Source organism: Eubalaena glacialis, chromosome 11 (genome assembly GCF_028564815.1).
Source record: "Eubalaena glacialis isolate mEubGla1 chromosome 11, mEubGla1.1.hap2.+ XY, whole genome shotgun sequence".
In the NCBI taxonomy this organism is placed as follows: domain Eukaryota; kingdom Metazoa; phylum Chordata; class Mammalia; order Artiodactyla; family Balaenidae; genus Eubalaena; species Eubalaena glacialis.
The window spans coordinates 74,762,400-74,786,595 of record NC_083726.1 but is presented as its reverse complement, the minus strand read 5'-3'; the positions used below and the strand labels follow the sequence as shown (position 1 = coordinate 74,786,595).

At 35.9% G+C, this 24,196-nt stretch overlaps 1 protein-coding gene across 1 annotated transcript in view; it reads right to left on the bottom strand.

Moving 5' to 3' along the window:
* SLC2A13 (solute carrier family 2 member 13) overlaps positions 1-24,196 on the bottom strand; it is a 450,793-nt gene that overhangs the window by 79,077 nt on the left and 347,520 nt on the right. Inside the window, exon 7 of the mRNA XM_061205134.1 lies at positions 2,983-3,108. Coding sequence (XP_061061117.1) covers positions 2,983-3,108 — 126 coding nt within the window. The remainder of the gene's footprint in view (positions 1-2,982; positions 3,109-24,196) is intronic.

Sequence of the window (24,196 nt, the reverse complement as noted above, 5' to 3'; positions counted from 1 at the left end):
GTGGAGGTTTTCTATCAGCTAAGTGTACTATATTTTCTAGACGTATGTTAAATGATTTTAACATGGATTTTCCTTCTTAAAAGTTTTAATTGTAAAGTACACATTACATAAAAGTTACCATCTTAATTAACCATTTTAAATTTTAATCATTTTTTATTGTACAGTTCAGTAGTGTTAAGCATATTCACCTTAGTGTGCAAGCAACCTCCAAAACTCATTCCATTTCCAAAACTGAAACTCCATACCCATTAAACAAACTCCCTATTCCCTTCTTGCCCCTGCCTGTGGCAACCACCATTCTTCTTCCTGTCTCTATAAACCTGACTACTCTAGGTACCTCATATTAGTGGAGTCATACAGTATTTGTTCATTTCACTTATCATCATGTCTTCAAGGTTCATTCATGTTGTAGTAGCCAGAATTTCTTTCCTTTAAATATGAATAATATATCATTGTTTGTATTTACAGTTTGTTTATCCATTCATCTGTCAAATAACACTCGAGTTGCTTCCATCTTTTAGCTATTATGAATAATGCTGCTATGAACATGGGTATTCAAATATAACTTCAAGACCTTGTTTTAAATTCTTTTGGACATATACCCAGAAATGGAATTGTTAAATGATATATTATTCTGTCTTAAAATACTGTTTTCCATACTGGTTGCACCATTTCACATTCCTATCCACAGTGCATACAGTTTCCAATTTTTCCACATCCTTCACAACAATTGTTGTTTTGTTTTTGTTGTTGTTTTTTATCCTAAGGGGTCTGAGGTAATATCTCATTGTTGTTTTGACTTGCATTTCCCTAATGATTAGTGATGCTGAACCGTTTTTCATGCGCTTGGTCATTTGTATATCTCTTTTGAGAACTAAATGATTTAAAAAAATCTTTTGATTGAAATATAACTACATAGATATAGAAAAGCATGCTGATTGACTTAAAGTTTTGTTTCCAACTAATTATAGTTGATTATATGGACAAATGGTTTTCATTATGTTGAGATAATTCAGAGTACATCAAAATCAGCATACTATCCCCATCATGAATGGTATTATCATTTTACCTGGTGTCTTTTCAGGAAAGAGCTACGATCAGAGATCTCAGTTTCTGTCTATGAATTGCCTCAATACTTGACCCTAAAACATCTAGAAATAGTATATCTCAAATATGAATCCAAGGTAATGGTAGATTTTACCCTGAAAATTCCATTCTAGGTAACTGCATAAAACCTGTCAACCAACTAATAAACAAAAATATAGTGAATGCTATTTTACCTACAAATGGAAAATCTGTTGTAGGAATTTTTCATGGTTAACACATCCTGCATTTTTTGCTTCCTTTCTAGAACAGATTGAGGCAACCCACCACAGTGGCCAAGCTAGGAGGAGGGTTGTTGCTTAGCACAGAGAAGAGTGAGAAAACCTGTTTTTTTTTTTCAGGGGGGCGGGCAGTAAAGAATTTGAGGTTATTCTAAGAATAGTCCACAAACATTAAAGTTCTTTGTATATTTTGTTTAGTTCTTTGTATTTTTCCTACTTGGTATTATCTGTTTTCACTTTTCTCTAGTAGTGTGTGTAACCAAGGAATAATGGTACAAAAATATAAATAAAATCTAAGAATAAGTTGAAATAAAAGAAGTAATACACATTTCTATTAAAAAGTTATACAATTTGTTATTTGCAAAAAGAACAAGACTCTTATTTTGAGACCTCTGACCTCTAGACCTTCTACTGAGGAAGAGAGAAACATCTAATTTTAGTGTCCCCTTACCATCAGTAGACATTTCCCTTAAGTTTGTATATTAATTCTATGAAATACAGGAAACTACATACACAGATTTCATAATGTTCGTAATTCTTGACTAGTAACTTTCAGGTTTTTTCTATTGAAAAAAATCATAAGGATTAAAGCTGTAAACTATTACATCTAAAAGTATTTAATCAATTAACTTCCTAATAAAGCTTGACTGATGAAAAGTATGTGCTGGGTGTTTTTAAAAGAAGCTCTTTCATGTTTTCATTTTAAGTAATAATTGCATTTCTTTTACATATTTCTTTTTAATCAGTGTATTTAAAATGTGGTCTGGATTTTCACTCAACTACCATATAATTTATTTCTACTTCTTGGGGGTAATTCCCTAATAAAATGATTAATGACAACAGCATAATGATTAATAATGATATATTATACTTCATGGCTCCTAGGAGATACAAGCACTTTATTACAGATTTCATTGCCTTCATCAGTATTAGGAGACAGAATGAGAGGATACTACTCTTTTTATGAGAATTTAAAACACAAAAGAGGTTAAAGCCATGTCAAATAATACTTACATGTTTTTGTGTCCATGAATATGAATATTAGTTCATATTTGTTCTATACTAATATTTCTTTTATGTGCCTACTATAAACCAATGTGATCTGTCAAAAAGAGAAAGGTTTATACTTTCTCATACATGCCTATAATTACCAACTTTATCCTTACTTTGTTTAATTTCTCTGACTTCCAGGAAAGTACTAAAAGAATAAAAGAATTTAAAGTGATAGTAATTCATTTTGACTTGACAATTTTCTGTCTTTCACTTAAGTTTGGGAGTTTGGAAATTATTAGTATAATTTAAAAATACCCAACAGGAGAAACTGCCTTGGCAATATTTAGAAATACTTGCCTCAAGATCCAAACTGTAGCTTATTAGGACAACGCTGGGTCTGAAATTTGGATTTCCTGAAGTCTAGGCTAGAGTTTATATTCTAAGTTTGTGAAACGTACAGTTGCAATGTTGTCTACCCACACTCATCAGAATATGCTGTAAAGTAATGTAGTTATAAAGACCAGTTTCAAAGATTCTTTAAAAGAAGACCAATTTAAAAGAAGTAGAGTCATTGAGTGTAAGTGCAGTCATTCTGTAAGTTTAAAAATAAGACTCATTCTGAAATTTTATTGTAAATTCTTATGGTATATACTGAGCTACATACCTGCCCCAGGCTGCCTCATTTGTAGATGCTTTATTAACTGGAACACAGGAGGAGTCACTGACAGCTGATTTATTCATCTTATAGCAGAAACCGCAGTCTGGATCCAACATACATTCATTACAGTAACTGTAAAATGAAACGAGTTGTAGTCATGTTAGCAGAGACAATTGCTGCTCAGTCAGTACACAATATGTGCTCCCCTGCATTTTCCACTTTACTTTGCAGTAAGCTTGGGGCCATGGCACTTGTTTTGGCCATGGCAAATGACATGTGCTGAGACAGGTGAGAGCTGGCTGGTCTCTTCCATCTCTCCCTCCTCTGGTTGCAGCAACTCTGGAAACTACTTTGAGATGGAGGAGGATTGGATGTGCAATATTGGATGTAGAAGAACCCCTGTCTACCTACAGCAAATATACTTTTGTTTTCCTAAGCCACTGAGATTTGTTACTGGAGCATGGACTGGTCCATCTTGAACCAGCTTGCCTGGTTCCCAACTGTACCAAAGCATTTATTTCTCTTAAATGTCTCCATCATGTACCATATCTTCTAAAAAATGGAATTTTCCCCTAATATATATCATGAAATAGAAAATTCAAAGAATGAAAAAAATTATATCTAGAGAAAAAAGTTAAAAAATAAAAATGCCACCACCCAAATAATGGTCACTGTTAACATCTTGGTGGACATCTGTATTTTTAATAAATATATATTGAAAATCAACTATGTTGTGTGCTTAATTAAAAGAAGTTGTAACCTTTCAAAATTGTATAATTTTTTTTTTATTTTTTAGGCTGCACCATGTGGCATGTGGAATCTCAGTTCCCCGACCAGGGATCAAACCCAGGACCCTGCATTGGGAGCGCAGAGTCTTAACCACTGGACCACCAGGGAAGTCCCTAAAATTTTTTTTAAAAAGAGAAAAGAAAAAAAAAGTTGGTGTAGGGAAAAAGGCTAACTTTTCTCTAAGTTAATTACATCCACTGCTTGGATTACAGAGCCATAACCAATTAATCATTGCTCACTTAACAGCAGTATCCTAAATGCAGGAAAATTTTAAAGAGGCAAAATCCTTTAGAGGGCAGGGTTTTCCAACATAAGCCTACAGCGTGCTTGTAGAATGAGTTTTCTCACTGTCATACTATTTGCCAGACAAACCTGGAGCACTTTATACATAGCAGGCACACACAAGGTATGGAGACCCTAAGGTGAATAAGCTAAAGTCCCTGCACCTTGATAGATAAAAGGCAACAATGAGAAATAGCTACACCAGTAAATAATGGTAATATGATAGAAAACAGTTAAGAACTACTCTAAGGACAGAGACCTGATTATTCGCCTGTAAGAGTGGGGGATAATTTCAGAAACGATATTTGAACTGGATTATAAGAGAAATTTACCCAGCAAAGAGGTAGAGAGAAGGGCATTTCAGAGAACTGCTTGTTCTTGGGTTGGCCAAAAAGTTCATTCGGGTTTTTCCATAACATCTCACAGAAAAACCTGAACGAACTCCATACATAATTAAAGAACAGTCAATACAGACTTATTAAATATCTACTGTGTACAAGTAATTACACAGTGGGGTGTGGGAGAGAAACAGGGTAAGAACTACCACAAGTTACCCAAAGAAGACATGAATCCTCAAAACCAAAATACTTCTTTGATACATTTAGCTAAATGGAAAAAAACTGGTGTTGTTTAAAAATTAGATTATTGCCATTTCAGCCTCTGTCTGTAAACCTTTCCTTTGCAAATAGTCTATTTTTAATGAGACTTCAACCATATTCTAAAAGCAAAAAAGAGGTCATTCAAAGCCTACTGAAAGATCAATACACTTTAGAAAGGTGATACAGTATTGCGAATCTAAAATTTCCCACACTGGTGATAAGCAAAATAAAACAATAGAAAGCATAAGAAGTACTCCGAGCTTCTGGCTTTGAGAACTAGACTAGGCTAATTTGGAAAGGAAGATCATTGCTACTAGTATTTTGTTTATTTATTTGTTTGTTTGCTTTTTTATTATGTCCATATGAGGTAGAATTAACAACTTTGATTGTTTCAATGGCTTTAAATGATACTTATTTGGGAAATGTCAATTCATCCATTTGTAGAGAAATGACTCTCTACTTAATTTCTCAAAAAATACTTATTTCCTATAAAAGGCCAAAAAACTTAATGATAAAGACTAATAGTTACCAAGAACCTACTGTATGTGCATGTCAGACATACAAGGTGTTACCCATAATGCTCCACCTCTCTATCACCATTCAAGCATCCAACTCTGACCACAACCTTCCATTCTTCCAGCTTTCTTCCTAAATGATCCCTGCTCTGCCATGATCATTCATTCAACAAATACAAATATTTTACACTTACTCTGTGCCAGGCACTGTTCCAGGGGCTGGGACTCATTAGCGAACAAAACAGTTTCTCTGCCCTCATGAAGCCGATTTGTATATTAGACCTCCTGGTGACCTCCAGTTAAGTGATCTATTTGCTCCCTATTCCTTAGCTTTTTCCTTTCTTTAGTTCTGTCCTTAACTAGCTTATTGACCCTGACCCATCATTTCAACATCCTAAATTTCCCTGCCTATTTATCTTCTCATTTCACCCATCTAGCTATATATGAACACAAACATTTGCCTTTTCTGTGCCTTCACCCACCTACCCAAATGCAGTTGAAGGAATTACACAACACAGCAGATCAGTAGTTCCTCTGTAACACACTACTACCAGCCTCAAAAGGATCCTCAACAGCCTGAAATTCTCAATAGTTTTCTCTAGTCAACTCTATAGGACTATTTTAACCATTCTACACAAAAACTATTCCTCAAATCTCCAATGCTCCATTTCCCTTTACTCTCTGCAAATGACCTCAACTTCAGCTTTACAGAGAAAACAGATGAAAGCGGTAAAGATGGGAAATTTATAATCTTATAGCAAACATATAAACCATTCTACTTTCCTATGCTCCAGTTATGAAGAGAAGCCATTCTTCTCAGCTAAGGTCAACTTCTCTATCTGGGCTTTCATCCCATTCCATCTCCTCAGGCCATCTAAGACCTGATTATTGCTCCTTCTTTCTCTTAAGATAAAAGATTAGATTTTTGATTGTGATATTTTTCTCCTTTTAATGTAGGCATTTATAGCTATAAATTTCCCCCTAAGCACTGCTTTAATTGCATCCCATATTTGGTGTGTTATGTCTTTATTTTCATTCATCTCAAAGTATTTTGTAATTTCCCTTGTGATTTCTTCTTTGATACATTAGCAATTGAGGAGTGCATTATTTAATTTTCATATACTTGTGAATTTCCCAGATTTCTTTGTTAGTGATTTGTGATTTCTAATTTCACTCCACTGTGATCAGAGAACATACTCTGTACTATTTCAATCCTTTTAAAATTTACCAAGGCTCGCTTTGTGGCCTAGCATATGATCTGTCCTGGAGAATGTTCCTTGTACATTTATGAAGAATGTGTTTTTCTGTTGTTGTTGGGTGAAGTGTTCTCTAGATGTCTGTTAGATCTAGATGGTTTATATTCAATATACTAATCTTAAAGCATCTTGGCCCCTTGGTTTCTAACAGCCTTCACCTCCACTTAACTTCCTCCACATCCTGGTAATTGTCATTATCTTCAAGAGGGGTCAGCAAACTATAGCCCTTGAGACAAATACAGACCACCCCCTGTTTTTGTAAATAAAGTTTTACTGAAACATAGCCATGCCCATTTGTTTACTTATCTATGAATACCTTCAACTACAAGGGCAGAGTTGAGAAGTCTAACAGAATCCATATGGCCTGCAAAGCCACAGACATTTACTATCTTACCCTTTACAGGAAGTCTGCTGATCCCTGATCTTAATCACAAACACAGATTTCTTATTCCTTTCCTTCAAGATCTCTTACTTCCTTACTCCTAGGATAACTGTTCTTCTGTCTCAGAGATCTTCCACACTCCTTTTTTCCTGATGCTTCACTAACTTCATGGCTTTGCATCCTTCTCTGTCAGACTTTCATGGTAAATGACTTTAACCACTTTCACCAGACCCTCAGCGTTTTTGTATTTAGTTTCTCCTATAAAGCCAACCTATAAACTTGTATGTTTGTTTCTTTCTATGTTTTTACTTTCTACATCTAAGTTGCTCTTTACTGGTGGAGAATTAACATAACCAGGCATATTGGTGAAACTCCACAATCACAGTATTCAACTGCAGCTGGATCCTCACTGCTGGGAGGAAACTTTTACCTGTCCCTCATCAGTGATTTTCCCCACTCCCACAACTGATATCCCAAATGCCCACAACTCTCCTACAATCCCAATCCTTATTCCCTCCTACAAATCTTTTTGAAAATGGCCTTGCCTTGCTTCCCAGTGAAAACTGAAGAGATTAGGAATGAACTTTTTCAACTTTCAACTCAGACATGAACATAGATATCTATAGCCACATCTATCCTTGCCTGTTTTCCTCCAGGCTCTGAAAAAGAATTGCTCAAAGGTCATCCTTCTATCAGAGCTTTTAATCTTACTCCCCTTGGTCTTCACTAGGACCAACACTTTGTCTCATTGGTTATTTTCTTCTCTTTATACTTTCAGACCTCTCCTAGAACATACCCCATAGTTTATGTGCAGGCTCTGGCCTTTCTCATTTTAAAAAAGCATGAAAAACTGTCTTTTGTACTACTTCACACCAGTTCATAGGAGTCGGTCAGTGAAAAGAGGCCAAATATTAAAAAGAGTTCAATTTCCTTGCCATCTCAGGGAGTGGGCCACTGTTGGGAACTGACTAGCCAACTGATCTGGTCTTGGAGCCTCTCAGGCTTCTGAAGGCAAAGTATGATTCCCTACCACTCCCTTATCCTTGACCTGGAATATTTGTTTTTCATCATTTGGACTATTTTATGGCAAAATTCTCCCAAATGTAACATTTCTAACTTCAACTTGACATTTAGAAGATAACACAAAACTTTAAGTATCCTGTGGAATTTGCTAATTGACCTTTTACAGAGAGCATATATCATAACTGTGGCTTTAACAAATAGTGTTGAAAAAAGGAACAACTTCTAGAAGTGGCTATTTTTTATTCATGATTTGCTCTTTAAGGCTTTCTTGAACGTGACCTGATAAATTTACATGAGATTTTCTAAATATAAAATTTGAGAATTTAAATATTTTGTTACTAAATATATTGTTACTAAATCAATGCTCATAAGAACATTCTAAGCATAGATTAAAATATTTTTTTGTGAAAAGCAGACTGGTATATTAGGCCCTATTTGTCCCCTTTCACAGTATGACCTGGTGAGCTCTAAATTTTGGACTTCAAGTTTTCCATCCCAAGAGCACATGATCTCTAAGAACCCACCCAGTTGCAAGATTCTACATGAAAGAAAAAGAAATACATATACTCTCACTTTAAATTCACACAAACTTTAATAGTGTAAAACATATTAGGATGCTGTAACATCTCACAAATATTTACTCTTACATACTTATTTCAAGGGCAGAAATTATAAGTGTGCCTTACTTTAAGAAATTCTAAAGTTACAAAGGAAACGAATTAAGAAAGCATTTACAAAAGGGCTATGTTTTATCAACGGAATTGCTGAATTAATTACATAAAATGGGGATCCCTCTCTTTTGATACAAAATATTTTAAACTTCAGACAAGTCAGTATATAGTACAGTTGATGGTGATGGCCCTCCTCTCTGCTCTGTGCATACCTCTATTGTAGAACTTACAATGTTCTTTACTGACTGGTTTGCAAGGACCTGAGGGAAAAGGCCATGCTTACGAACTCTGCAAATGCAGCACCCCATTGTAGGCTAGATACCCAATGCATGTTTATTGAATGAATCAAAGCATGGTACCTCTATAAATCAAGGCACACTGTAGGTTCATTAATCTGTTTCTGCCCATTAATAGAAAATAATTTTGGGGGGTGGGTAGCTTGGAGTGAATATCTGAGTCATTTTTTGGAATGAAATTAAAAGAAGGTAAAACCTAGTGTCAGATGGTACTTTAAGCTAAGCCCAGTATTTAAATTGCCAGAGGCTAAAGCTGCCATTTGCAAACATTTAATCCACAACATAAATGGAACTGGTTAGTAATTTTGATAACTCACTTTCAGAAACAGCAGCTGCAAGGGCCAATTTCCTTGAAGCCCAAAGAAAAGAGCCACACAGAGAGAGGGCTCTCTTTTACATCACAGCCTGCAAAATTTCATAGTGAAAGGACATTATGATATTTAGAGAGAAATTGTGGTAAATAAGTGTGCCCAGAATGCATGCTGTTGTTCTTGACTGTGGATACTTTCAATTGGGGAAAATATACAATAGCCAATGTTCTACTAGGGGATGAAACTGCTGGGAAAACTAGCAGAGCATACTAGAAACTCTACTAGGAAACTGGAAAATATATAATCCAGACAATAACTACAATTAGAACCAAACAGTTCTTTTCTTGCTAGTTTCAAGGAAGGAAGATTTAACTTCTTAATCTCTGACATTTCTTTTTAGAAAGGGAAAAAAATAAGTATTCAGATATTTAGAAAAAAACTGGACCTAAAATCTTAAAATATTTCCAATTAAGGTAAAAAAGAGTAGAATAAAAGGTGGCTTAGTGTCTAACGGAGAGAAAGGATGGCCTATTTTCATTCAGTCAATCTTTTACATGTTTCACATGGCACTCAGGGTCTTAACCAAATGTGCCCTCTTCTCTCTCCTGAGAAAATCTTTTAAAAATTGATTTCGGTTAATTTCGAACATTTTAAGTTTCTACTCTGTGAAGTCGAGTGTGAATCTGGCCCTATAGAAAACAGTCCATTTGTTTTTAAGTATGTCTCCTTAAATCCAATAAGATAAGAACATTAAGAACAGTGGTATTAAAATGCCTGTCTTGGCATGGCCTAAATTAAAAAAAAAATCAGTTGTGGTAAATGCAAGTGTTAGGACAATCCATTGCCACAGGTCCACTTTCATTCTCTGTGGGTAACTTCACTCATTCATTCCTTATGCATGAATTTAATACCCTACTTTGTGTAATTATGTCACTCTGTTTCCCAGACAGCTATTCTAAATTTTCTCTACTCCTTACTATGCCCTCCTTACTCCTAACTGTCCCCATTGCCTTCAAGTAGGCAACCTGGAATCCAGTTTACTCTTACTGGGGGGACAGCTTGCCTTGCTTGTAGCTCTCTGCAGGACCAGATTTCTTCACGAGTTCTGCAAAGAGAACTCCAGGACACCTGCCTTCTTTCTCAGCCAGACAGTAGATGTCAAGGGACTCCCTCTCCCCATTTGGACTGTGAAAGTAGGGAACTTGTGAGAATTTTTTAAAAAATAAGAAATTCTGGGGGACTTAAGTAGACCATTGGAAATTAATTTAAAAAGCTAGGGACTATTGGTGTTGATTTTACGAAGTAAGTCATGCCTCACCACTTCATGAAAACTGCCCTAACAGAGATTGCTGGTGATCTTCTCATTGTTAACTCTGGGTGCTTTTCTTTCCTAAACTTATCATTCTATGATAAAATTTCCTAAACATTTTCCCCCTTTCCTAAAATTTTCTCATTCCTTGACACCATGCCCTTTATGTTTCTTCCACCTCTCAGACTGATGCATCTTTTCTTTCTCCTTGGTTCTGTTCTTGGCAATCTTCTTTCATTACTCTGTATAACTTTTGCTGGGAAACATCAGCCATACACAACCATTATTATCAGTGATACACAGAGACTCCATGACCTGTTTCTCTAGTTTGTTTCTCCTCCCTAAGTGCCAGACCCATATTTCCACTGCCCAATTTTCTGAATGTTCACAAGTACCTAAAGCTCCATCTTTGACTTTCCCCTCAAAGCTTTCCTACTGCTCTTCTGTGTCTCACAATTTAATGACCTGAGCATGATCTGAGACCACTCACATTTAAATAGTTACAACTCCATCATGTCTATCTCCAAAGCATGTGTAGTTTCTCTACTCTCCATTCTTACCACTTCTCACCGGGACTTTGACTTGAACTTGCCACCTCTCACCTGACCTCTTCCAATAGTCTTCTACTGAGTCTTCCTGCTTCTAGACTCCTTCCACTTCATCTTCTACATTGTCCTAAATCTAACCCGATCCAAACTCTCTCTTGTTTAAATCCTGCAATAGCTTTCCATTGCCTATAGGATGAAGACCAATCTTATTATGGCATGATCTAGTCCCTTCTTGTCAATCTTTTGTGCTATTTCTCCACAGATGTCACGGGTTGTAGTCATTCCATACAAACTGCAGGATTCAGAATATGACATGTTCTTATGTTTTTCCTCATAATGTTTTCTCTGTCTGGACTATTACTTTCCACCTTTGTTTTCCTACACATTTGCCTCGAGACTCATATTTGGCATCACCTCCTCTGTGAAACTCAGACCCCAGCAGAATTAGATGTATCACTATGTTATCAGAGGATCACAAAAGTCTATTATTATTACTGCCCATCCCACCATTTCTCTAAGGGTTTGTGATATGTTTGCCTTCCCTTAATGCACTGTGACCTTTTCAAGGTAGAGACTTTTGTCTTGTACATCTTTTATTCCTAGTGATTTCCATGTTGCCTGATAGATAAGTGTTCAATAAATACCTGTTGTATAAATAAAGGGATGAATGAATGTCACTTATATTGACAACAGATTTGGTAGTTCTCCCTGCAGTTCCATTAGAGAAGTGACATCTCATTCACCACATCTTGGTCCATGAGATCATAGGATTGAAGCTTGAAATCAAGCTATGAATTGTTCCTTACAATTCATGGCTCTCAGATCAAATCCACATATAATTTGCTGCAACCTTTTGGAACACAGTCATATTTCTCATCACTTCCCCTTAGAAACTGAGGCTGAAAATGCAGTGGATTCCTGAGTTAGAGGCAAAAAGTAATTCACAGCAGTGAGGCTTGCTGATTAAAAGCAAGCACAGGCTCTTGCTCTTTGGTGCTATTAAATAAGGAAAGTTTAGCTGATTTGTCAGAGTGGGTTTCTTTTTTTTTAAAAAGAAATTTTATTAGTACTTTAGGCTCTAATTTCTAGTCACTGATTGTCTAACCTTCTTTTATGAATTCTTGGATTTGTTCTCCCATTTTATCTCAGAAAAGTACACCAATAAACTCTCTAAAGGGGAAGGAGGTAGAAGAAGAGAGTTCTATCTGCCAAGCCCGTCACCTTCAATAGGGCTAAGTGCTTTCCTATTATACTACATAAACCTTTGGTCAACATACTTAAAAACAAAACCCTTAATTCCAACTTTGCAAATATAAGATGACATGTATATGCATGTGTTTATATACATACATATGTGTGTTTATGTAAGTAAATCTGCATGTGTGTGTGTGTGTGTATATATATATATATATGCACACGCATTTAAATACAAATTTTTCAGTCTATAAGTTGAGAGTAAAATCAGATTTACAATACTATTTGGTAATCAACACATAGGCACCCAAATACAATCTAATTAGTGTGCAACATGTCACCTTCAAAGGAAAAAAACAGTAATTCATCTACTCTGGTGACAGTATATGTTATTCATTTTTGATGGGACAGAAAAATATTAGAAGAAACATTAAGAGATTGGAATTTTTAGGTTTGCCAACAGACCGAGTCGATTAGCATTTGTAGATTTCAAGAGAATTGTGGAGGGTGCGTTTTATTGTGGCGCTATCACAGAGCTCACCACATGCAGAACACTGTACATGTGCTTAGTTAATCCTTACATGGGCTTTGTGAGAGACGCTTTACTTTCCTTTTTGCTAGATGAGAAACCTGACATTTAGAGAGATTAAGCTATCTAAGCAAGGTCACACAGCTAAAATGTGGCAGAGCCGGAATTCAGACCTAAGTGTATTGACTCCAAATGCCCAGATTTTTATAAGTTTATTTAAAGTGAAATAGGCTAAAAGTTTTAAAGAAAATATGCTAAAATTAAAATTGGAAAGAAAAGAATAACTACAGCTTCTATAGCAGTGTAAAATTTACAAAGCACTTTCACATACACTGTGTCATCTGGTCTTTGCAACAAGTTGGTGAGGTATGCATTAAAATTCCTACTTTACAGATGAGAAAACCAAAGCTCAGAAAAGCAAGCCTTGCTCATGTCCCTAATGCAGGTTCTCTGACTCCAAACGCAATTTTTACTCTACTTAGCCTTTAATTTGTTGAAATTTAAAGTTATCCTTGTGAGAAAATTGATTAGCATATTGAAGATACTGACATTGTGATAGATAAAATAAATACTTATTGTGCATAGATGATTTGGAATCTTCTGTTGTCTTGTGTAGAGAGCATATGAAGCAGTGGTTACACTCCCAGGAAAATGAAGGCAGAGAGGTCAACACAATTTGGAAAAATGGTGACCACTATGGCACATACTTTTGTTTTAATTAAAATTTTTTATTGAGAAAAAACTCATATAATATAAAATTTACTATTTTAACCATTTTAGAGCTTACAATTCAGTAATTTTTATTATATTCAGAGTTGTGCAACCATCACCACTATCCAATTCCAGAAAATTTCCAACACCCAAAATAAACCTCATATCTCCCAATTTCCACCTCTCACCATTTCATGGCAACCACTAAACTACTGCATGTCTCAACAGATTTCTGTATATACATGCAATCATATAATAATATGTGGTCTTCTGTTTCTGGCTTCTTTCAATATGATGTTTTCAAGGTTCATCAAAATTTTAGTACTTCATTCTTTTCTATAGCTTTGTAATATTTCATTGTGTGGATATATCACATTTTGTTTATCCATTCATCAGTTGATGGAACAATTGGGTTATTTCTACTTTTTGGCTATTATGAATAATGCTGCTAGAAACATTTGTGTACAAGGTTTTATGTGAACGTTTAAAAAAATTCTTTTGAGTATATGCCTAGGAGTGGAATTGCTGGGTCCCATGGTAGATAACTCTATGTTTAATGCTTTGAAAACTGACAAACTGTTTCATGCATGTCAAACATGTTTCATGTTCTGATATTTAATCTTCAACCAATTGTACTGGTACAGGCATAGTCTTGAATGTCATCAATTTTTCCAGAGCAGTAGTCAACTGAAGAATTTTGTCATTTTTAATGGGTACCACCAAAAAAGGAGATGTTTTCAAGATCACAGTGCTATCAATCAGCAGAAAGAAAATTCTTTACGCCTTTCTGCAGAAAGAATGATAGGGAATCTTGGCCAATAAGAGCAGCAAATAAATTGTGGGAAGATACAAGTAATGTTCACCAATGTCTAGTTGCCCTCCATTTCAAGATTTATGGAGGATTATAATTCCCTACCCTCTTGAAGTTAGGAGCAGCCAAGTGACTAGCTGTGGTCATATATTGTGAGTAAATAATAGTGGTAGGTCACTATTTATCTCCGCGATGAATCCTAAAGCCTTGAGGTAAGAGGTGGCATCATAAAATGTTGGAACTTCCATTAGCCTAGGTTCCTGAGACATGAGCAGAGCCTTTGTTGCTTTAAACCACTAATATTTTGGTGTTTTTCTTTTTTTGTGTGTGTGTTATAAGGTAATGCCTTTCCTAGCCTGACTGCTATAACAGCTGAAATTATTTATGTATCATCCTGGTTACCAGCTACAGTAATATGATTATTGACACGTGATTTTATTGAAGAGTTACAAACTGATCACTATTTTGTTGACAGATACTTTATATTAAGTCACATAGTTTTACCAAAATAATAATAAATAAAAATAATGTAAGAACACAGTTTTGTTTGGGGCTCATCATTACCATTTGAAGACTTTTATATAAGCCTTATTTTATGTATTTGTGATTGTATTTGTATAAACACTGTCCCTAAAAAGCTGTATAAAACACTCCTAAGATATGCATTTAACTAATCACACCACCAGATATGAGTTGCTGATTTCTGCATGGTGCTCCTAACACTAGTTCTTCTACTTATTGAGAACTTTCCAATATTTCAAGGTCTAGGTCTCTTGTTAACTTTCACTGTTTGGAGTATAAAAAGTGAAATGTGAATATATAGTATAGTATCTGCATTCTTTGTGAATACATGGTTATATTGACTTTCATATATTTTCTTTAGGTCAACACAAAAAAATAGGTTGTTTTAAAATAACAATATTTTTTTTATCCATCTGTGCAAACACTTCTTAAAACTGCCTCTCTTTGGGGGACCCATTTTTGTTTGTTCATTTGCTTTGATAATTCACAATTCTATTTTAAGTATTACCCAAGTATCTCCTTATGCAGCAAGAAAGAAACTTGGTGATCAAGCCTGTTTTATATTTTTCATCAAACCCTACAACACCTGGCACTATGTTTAACATACTGGCAAGTACTTCACACAGAGAAAACAAAATCAAGAGGTAAAATACATTTTGGTTTATTTGGCTTTGCTTATCAGCTCTTCCATGGTTGCTTGGAGGACTTCTTGATTTTCATAGGAAATGATATGTTTGAAAGTGAAGGACAAAGTGAGTTTTACTTGGAGAGTGAGAGAAACAATCAGCCCTGAAGCCCCAGAATGATGCTTGATTTGGAAGCTGCGCTGCTTCATGGAGATGAAATGAGGTGGCCTGGACGTCATCTCTCTGGACATGATGATGTCCTTTGATGCCTGCAACTCTAGTGTGATCATGTGCTCTTTCAAACTAGAACCTGCCTCACTGACAGCATTTTACAAAATAAAAAGAATTGAAAGTGGATGAAACCAATAGGAACCAGTAAAGTGATGTCAGGGGTTGGGTCAAAATACTAATACCAGCACACAGTGATTCTTCCTCTCTAAGGAAAATATTCAGATTCACACATATCATACATCTCTCCATAACTAAAGAAGGAAGATAAGAAGAAGAGAACAGCTTTCATGGTCTTTTTTTTTTTTTCTCATCTGAGTGTATAGGTACAGTCTAATTTGCCCAAAGGGTATTTCTTTGTGAGTGCATCTCATCTCTTTGCTTCTTTTCTTAAATTACTTTCTCCATATTTATCTATCTGTGTAACAGAGGCCTAAAAAACAACACTCACCGCAAACCAACTAAACAAAATAAAAACTACAATTAAACTTGCATCAGATACTCAAATTCAAAACTATGTGGTGAAGGCCACTCTGCTCTAAGGAAACCAAAGGTAGTGAATCATTTAAAACACTTAAGAATGATTTCACTTTATGTTAAGCACTTGCTTTTATAGCAAAGATGTTCTATGATGATACTGCTAACAGCAGAAAAATAATTTTCTGAGCAGAGTAAATACATGTAAATGAAAATAAATGAACGAAATAAAAATAAATCTTCTTTAAGTCCCAAATAGACTACCACTCACAAAAATGGTTTCTTAGAGAAAGAATCTCAATTACACTGAATGAGTGAAAATACACCAACATAGGTATTTTTAGACCTACTGGCTTTTGATCATCAGGAATTACTGTCCATTTCCCAAAGAGTGTGTGACACCTGTCAGTAGAAGCATCCTGCTGCTTAACTGGTAAATTTCAGAATGATGAGTGTAGTGCTAGCTGGGCTCTTACTTAAAGCTAGTTTTACTGTCTGCTAAGCCACATGATCTTCTAAACTTCTTCACTCAACTTATTTAAGCCTCAGTGTCATTGGTAACATGGGGGAAATAATACCATCTACCTCCGTTTTGCTGAAGGATAAAAGAGAGAATCCATGTAAGCCTTAGCACAGCAGTTGGCACATCGTGACTATACGATAAATGGTAGCTGACATGATTACTCCTTTTGAATAGACGAGCAAACCGCACAACAAAGAGCAGCTATTTCACTGGTTTCCAAGGCCAAAAGAAATGCAATAAATGAAGAGACTGTAATGATTCTTCTGCCCTTGCAAAGCTGGAGGTACATTATCTAATGTGGCCATATTTCTTGCCACCTGCAAAGCTGACCTTAGACTTCCAGTCACTATAAAGAGAACGAAACCAAAAAAAGTAAGTAGCTAGAGCCCTATTTAATCAGTTAATTCATCCATCCTGCTGTCAAGCAGAACCACCTATTCATGTCCCATAAAGTTAACTCCAGTACTGTTGTGTCAAAGATTGTTAGTGTTCTATCCCAAGATTCCTTCTTTGCTTCCTCCTTTGTAAGAGAATTCTGATTCTTAACTGGGAACACTGTGCCCCCTGTCCCTTCCTCTCCCAACCACTGATTAAAAGAATACATTTCCCAGTTTCCATTAAAACTAGATATGACCAGGGGACTAATTCTGACCTGTGAGAAGTATTGTGTGGGATTTCAGGAAGGCTTCAATTCAAAGGGAGCTGATTCAGCCAGGAAGCATTGCTCCTTCTACATTTTCTCCTTCTGGCCTGTGTCACAGACATGACTGTGGTGCTCCTGCAGCCATCCTGGACCTTCCTCATGAACTTGTGAAGAATACTTATATGGGTACAGCAAAAAGACAGGTGCCTGGATCCCTGATGACACTAGGTATAGCACAATGATTCCAAAATCCCTGCCTTTGAATTTATCTTACATGAGCAAGAAAGAAACTCCTTTCCTGTTTAAGAGTTATTTTGGGTTCTTCTGTTATCCACAGCCAAACACAATTCCTCACTGATAGAAAAATACTTATTCAAATGCGTAAAACATATTTTTGCTAATTTCTATATATATATTCTGAAATATCAGCTTCTACCCAAGTCGCAACATCTCTGAAGATATGAGACTTGAGTATGGGTTCAAAATGTAAATAAAAGCCATTCTAAGATATTGCCAACTCCTGACAAGGGGCTATATCTCATGTTTTGTTTTCTTAACAGCTGGCACAGCACTTGGTAAATGGTCAGTAATGGAGGCCAAATGAAAGAATAAAAAGTGGGGAAAAAAATCCCTAATAGTGTCTCTGTGTACCTATAATTGCATATTTGTAATTCTGGATCTTCTCAGTGATGCAGTCAATGTCTAGTGGTGATGGGGCATTTACCAAGCATGCTGGTTCCTTCAAGTTACTTGGACACCAAGAAAGGTGACCTAAAAGTCTCTAAGAGTTAATGCTTCACCCAGTTAATTGCACTCACCCCAGAATGGCTGAGCTTTCATGGCTGGCCTCTTATCTGTGAGACTCCAGCTTGGTGACGATGAGGGCAGTGAGTGCTCTAGCTTGTCACAGTTATTTTGCTTTGTGATTCTGTTTTTTGAGGTGCTTATGACTGCATCTATCTTACTTCAGCACCTCTCTGAGATGGTAAATTGTTCCTCTGTGACTCTTCCTTATAGGGTAATGGAGCAATTAAGCTTCTTTTTTAGTGCTACAATTTCTGTTGCTCCGATTTTTCTCTGACAGAATAATTACCATGTGTGTCCCTCTTGGAGTCTCAAAGATTCATATTTATTTGAGTTTCATTTATGTGTAAATTTCTTAGCTTTTTCTACTGTATGTTCAATTTGTTGCCTTTATCTTTTAATACTTTAATCCTCAAAGATCTTGTAGACCCAAACTTTCAGAATTATATGGCCATTCCCCTCTTTTCTTTCCTGGTTAGATTTCAAAGCTCTGTTTACTTTTTTTTTTTTTTTAATTCTCTCAGAGGGGTATTTTTCTTCTGTTTTGTTATTAATATATCAATATATAATTAATATAACAGTAATATATATAAATTTATTTTAGACCTGCAGTTTAAAATCTATAGATTCTTGTGTCTTTCCACATCTTCCTTGATAACTCAATTCAAATTGAGTTTATCAGGACAAAATAGACAAGTGCTGAAAGCTCAGTGCAAGAATCCAATCAAACAGCAATAAAGCATTATCAGTGTTATCACCAGGCCTGAGGAGCGGTTTAGAGTACTGCAACGGACTTGTCTGAAAACCTTGAATTAGCTGAGGTAGGCATAAGACCGATGGAAAAATTTCTTATTGAATTTCAGATCAGTTTATGTAATTATTACAGTTACAGAGGAAAAATACATGTCAACACCATAGTCATGCACACATCAGTCTCAATACTTGGCTAAATCAGTAAACAAATACATTATATAAGACATGATGTTAGCTGCTAGGTATATAAAGAAGAAAGTAGAGAGGAAAACAAACAAGAAAAAAAGAAAAAAAAACAGGAAACATAATTCCTCCTTTCAAGTTACAAACTTCCATTTGGAAAGACAAGCCACAAAAACTGGGCAGTTAAGTAACATTAACATTAACTTGTAAATAATAAGTCATTCCAGTCACCAAGACCTGACAAGAGCCCATCCCTTCACTTCAGGTCTCAATTTAGACCCAAAGGTTTGCTCTTCTGCCATCTCCACTTTGCTGCCAGAGTGGCCTCTGTAAAACACATATCTGATAATAATATTCTTAATAGCTTCACATAATTTTTTTTAAATGAGAGAGTCCAAAATCCTTATTACCTTTATACATGACTTTTTTTTTTTTCCACAGAAAATGTCTTAAATGAATTTTTTTTCTTTTTAAATCTTTATTGGAGTATAATTGCTTTACAATGGTGTGTTAGTTTCTGCTTTATAACAAAGTGAATCAGCTATACATATACATATATCCCCATATCTCCTCCCTCTTGCATCTCCCTCCCTCCCACCCTCCCTATCCCACCCCTCTAGGTGGTCACAAAGCACCGAGCTGATCTCCCTGTGCTATGTGGCTGCTTCCCACTAGCTATCGGTTTTACATTTGGTAGTGTATATATGTACATGCCACTCTCTCATTTTGCCCCAGCTTACCCTTCCCCCTCCCCGTGTCCTCAAGTCCATTCTCTAGTAGGTCTGCTTCTTTATTCCCGTCCTGCCCCTAGATTCTTCATGACCATTTTTTTTTTTTTTTTTTAGATTCCATATATATGTGTTAGCATACGGGATTTGTTTTTCTCTTTCTGACTTACTTCACTCTGTATGACAGACTCTAGGTCCATCCACCTCACTACAAATAACTCAATTTCATTTCTTTTTATGGCTGAGTAATATTCCATTGTATATATGTGCCACATCTTCTTTATCCATTCCTCTGTCAATGGACACTTAGGTTGCTTCTGTGTCCTGGCTATTGTAAATAGAGTTGTAATGAACATTGTGGTACATGACTCTTTTTGAATTATGGTTTTCTTAGGGTATATGCCCAGTAGTGGGATTGCTGGGTCATATGGTAGTTCTATTTTTAGTTTTTTAAGGAACCTCCATACTGTTCTCCATAGTGGCTGTATCAATTTACACTCCCACCAACAGTGCAAGAGGGTTCCCTTTTCTCCACACCCTCTCCAGCATTTATTGTTTGTAGATTTTTTTACACATGACTTCTTATAATTTAAATTCCCAACAGTCTCTTCAGGTTTTATTTCTTGCCATTTCCTACTTCTGTTTAGAGATCACCACATGTCTCCTGAATGGAATTATAGGCAGCATCTCATTTCTGAAAATTTGTCTGAAATTCAGCATCTGAAAGTAGGAGAGGTATCTGCTACAGAAGAACTACCATAGAGCCTTCCCTGGGACGTGTCTCCTTTCCAGACCTCTGCCTCTCTGCCACAGGGCTGGGAAAGATGGTTGGAAAGCCCCTGCTCTTTGAACTTCTGAACTAGCCTGTGACAGACACCTGGAGCAGGTGTTGTCAAGGCTGCTGGGGGTGGGGAGTGGGGAGTCTCTATCCTCACTATCCTCCGCAGCCTCAGCAGCAGAGACCACCATGGGGGCGAGGCCTTGGCTGTTCTCCTCTACAAACCCAGGTGACCCTGGTAAAGCTTGCCACATGCTTAACTGTCTAATAGAGGCAGGGGATGGGAGGGTGATTGGGCCAGGCCCTGGGAACTGATGCTCACTGGTGACGCTGACCCTGACTGGCAAGTGAGCCCCTCTGCTTGGAAAAGAAAGGGAAAGGGACAGGAGACAGTTGTAGATTCTCTGAGTTGGGCTGATGCAGCTCTGCTAAGCTCAGCATAAGCACTTTTGAGAACCTTCAGAACCCCCTTCCATGGCTTAGCCTTTTCTCTTACTGGCAGTGCTCCCATACCAGAAATTAAAATTACTGTTCCACAGAACATCTCCAAAAAATTAGGCATATAAGGCACATAGTTCAATGAAATGGAAAATATGAATTTTGTGAAATCAAGTATCTGAAACTAGAGAATATCCTGTACTTGTAGTTTCTAGAAAATATTAAGCTTTCTCCTGTTTCTGTACACACGCTATTTCCTCTGTCTGGGATGCTGTCTTCCTCTGCTTATTCCATCTAACTCCAACCAGTTCCTCACTGCCCAGCTTTGGGAAGCCTTCTATAATAAGGAGTTATTACTTTAAAACATAATTAGATGAATGGCTCTTTAAAATACTGAGTTCCTCTACGGCAGTGATATATTTTTCAACAATCTAGGGATTAAGTAAAATAAGGTGGCCTATAGACATTAGTAGAATAGATATTTAAAAAGTACAACACTCTAACCCCTCTTGTAATTCTTCTGTAGTTGAACTGAAAATGGCACTCTCAGTTTGCATAAGAATGTAAGACCACTTTGGTATACACATTTGCAAGACGAAAAGCAGTAATATTAAATTTAGCCTGTTTAGATTTCTGAAGTTTATTTTTATAATTTATAGCAAGCCATCACACACATACATTATACACTTATATAATATGAAAGATGAAAATAAAGTTAACAAAGAGTTATAACTGTGTAAACATTAGTACGTGTTAACTGCCAAGAATTTATACGTTCATTTACTTGTGGTTTTTCTATAATACAACACACAATTGTATAGCATATATGAGTAAGGATAATATACTTTCTTGCTGAATTTGATTACACGGGCCAAGATTTGAGGGATTTATTGTTTTGAGGGATAAATTACTATCTTAAATTTCAAATGGTTATTATTTTACACTAAAATTCTGTGAAGATATCTAACTGACATAGTCACAAATCAATTTCACAATGATAAAAATTAAAAATCAGGAAGAACTAAATATTTAGGTCCCACAAAGTTAAACATTTATATAAATACTAATCAATTTAAATAAAATAAAGATTTCCTTTACTTTCAAAATGAATGAACTAGAAAATGCTAATAAGTTCTCTCAATGAAATTATTTTTATTCCTGATTTGATAAGACTAATCAGCATGCATTTATCATATAAAAATCAAAATCAAACAAAAGAAAGGGGAATAAGAAGCTTAAAAAATTAAATTCTGACCCTCATCTGGGCTACTGGCAATGACTTTATGATTCACTGATAATTATAAAAATGAGCAGTATATTTTTAACCTCTGTGAAGGGTGGAAACTTTATTATCTACCAGCAAGTTGGTTGTAATGTACGACATCATTTCAAAAAATTTTGTTCTATGATGAAATTACCATAGAATTCACATAATGATCAATGTTAATTGCCAAGGAGTAACAGGTTTCCACAAAAACTGGTAACTATGCAATTTAGATGCACATGGAGAAAAATGCCAGTTACTCTAGAAGTATCAAGTGAAAAGCAGGGGAATAAAGGACTGATTTGTATTATCAGCTACTTAATAATATGGCATGCTCAAGATATGCTGAGCTTTGAGTATCAATCACTATAAATTAAGTACCCCTACAGAGTTTAAAATAAATTTTCAAAGTTTACCTTCCAAAAATGATAGAATCATCTATTTCATGTCAAGAACACTGTCACAGGACTGGATAATGTATTCCTTTTTTAAATATAGGACAAAATGGGGATGATAGTCTAGAGTGGATTGACTTGAAATGTGAACAAAATTCCAGGCTGATTTTATTTACTCATTGTAATGATCAGAGCTCTAGAATGAGAATAAAAGTCCTTGAGTTTAGGAGATACACGTTTTCCCCTTTACCTCTTTGTCTTACTTCAGACCTAAATGGATAAGTTCAGAAGAGCTTTTCTCAAAAGTCTTTTGAGTTCAAGAGGGAGTAAAAATGATATTTCAAATAAAAGTATAAGTGACAGCAAATACTGTTCCTTGTATGGGACTGCTGTACTTAACTGGAAAGCAAGGGAAAGGCTCTCCTGATTTATATCTTTGAAATTGTGTTCTAAGAAGTAAGCTACAGTGAGATTTCAGAGTCCCAGACTCCTGTTACATAAGTACTATCCTAACCACATGTAAAGCATCTGTTCTTGTATGTCATTCATCCAATCACCCAGCCCTGTTACACCCCTCCAAAATATCTCTTGAATCTCTACTGCCACTGTCAAGGCTGCATTATTTTCTTACCTAGGCTACTGATTTCTTTTATCTGATCTCCCTTCACTGCCCTTTGTCCTGCTCTAATCAATTCTCCTAAGCAGCCAGAGTGATCTTTTAGAAACACAAATCTGATTAAATCATTCTTATCTTATCATTCTTTAAAGGTTTCTCAGTATTCTGATGCTGTCTAAAATTCTCATGGTTTATGAGGGTCCCAGTGTGGTCTGTCACTGGCCTGCCATCCAGTCTATCTTTGTGCTGTTCCCTTGCTCACGCTTAGGGCCTGTACACATGATGTCCCCTCTTCCTGGAATGCTCTTCCCCCACTCTTTGCAAACCTAAAATAAAAAGCCTTCTTTTTTGTCTTTAAGGCTTCCCAAAAAGCACTTCTTGACTGTGGAAAATAAGGTTTGAGTAGGGGATCTTGCCACTGTGGGGGCTTGGCAGGTCCTCGGCCAAAAGCCCAGGCATCAAGATAAAAAGGTCATGAGGAACTCAACGAATATGTCCCATAAGTGGTCAACTTCCACCATCCTCCTATCCAGATGTCAAATTCGGTACTGGGTATTTAAGTGCTAGCAAAAGACATGTACAATTATTTGGAGATAAAGGTACATGATAAGGTTATGTGGGCTTTTTGTTTCAAATCTCATTTTCCCTTTCAACTAATTTAATTACATTTATCTTTATCTTAAGTCTGTGGATATTACTCAACAGATATATTTTCTTCCGTAGTTTTATTAATATTAACCTCAAGGCCTATTAGCCTGTACCATCAGGCCAAAAAAAATTAAAATATGTTATTTTTAAAGGAAATCAGTAAGTTTTAGAAAACAAAATTCAACAAAAGTAAAAGTCTCATTCACAGTATAACACTATATTCATTGTCAAGTTGCTAAGAATTATTAGAAACAAACACATTATCAGTCAGCAGGATGCCAAATACTGAAAAAAAAGGAGGAGGTAATAGGGTTTCTGCACATTTCTAAGGTCAGATAAGAGTTTTATGATTGAATCTAACAGTCTCA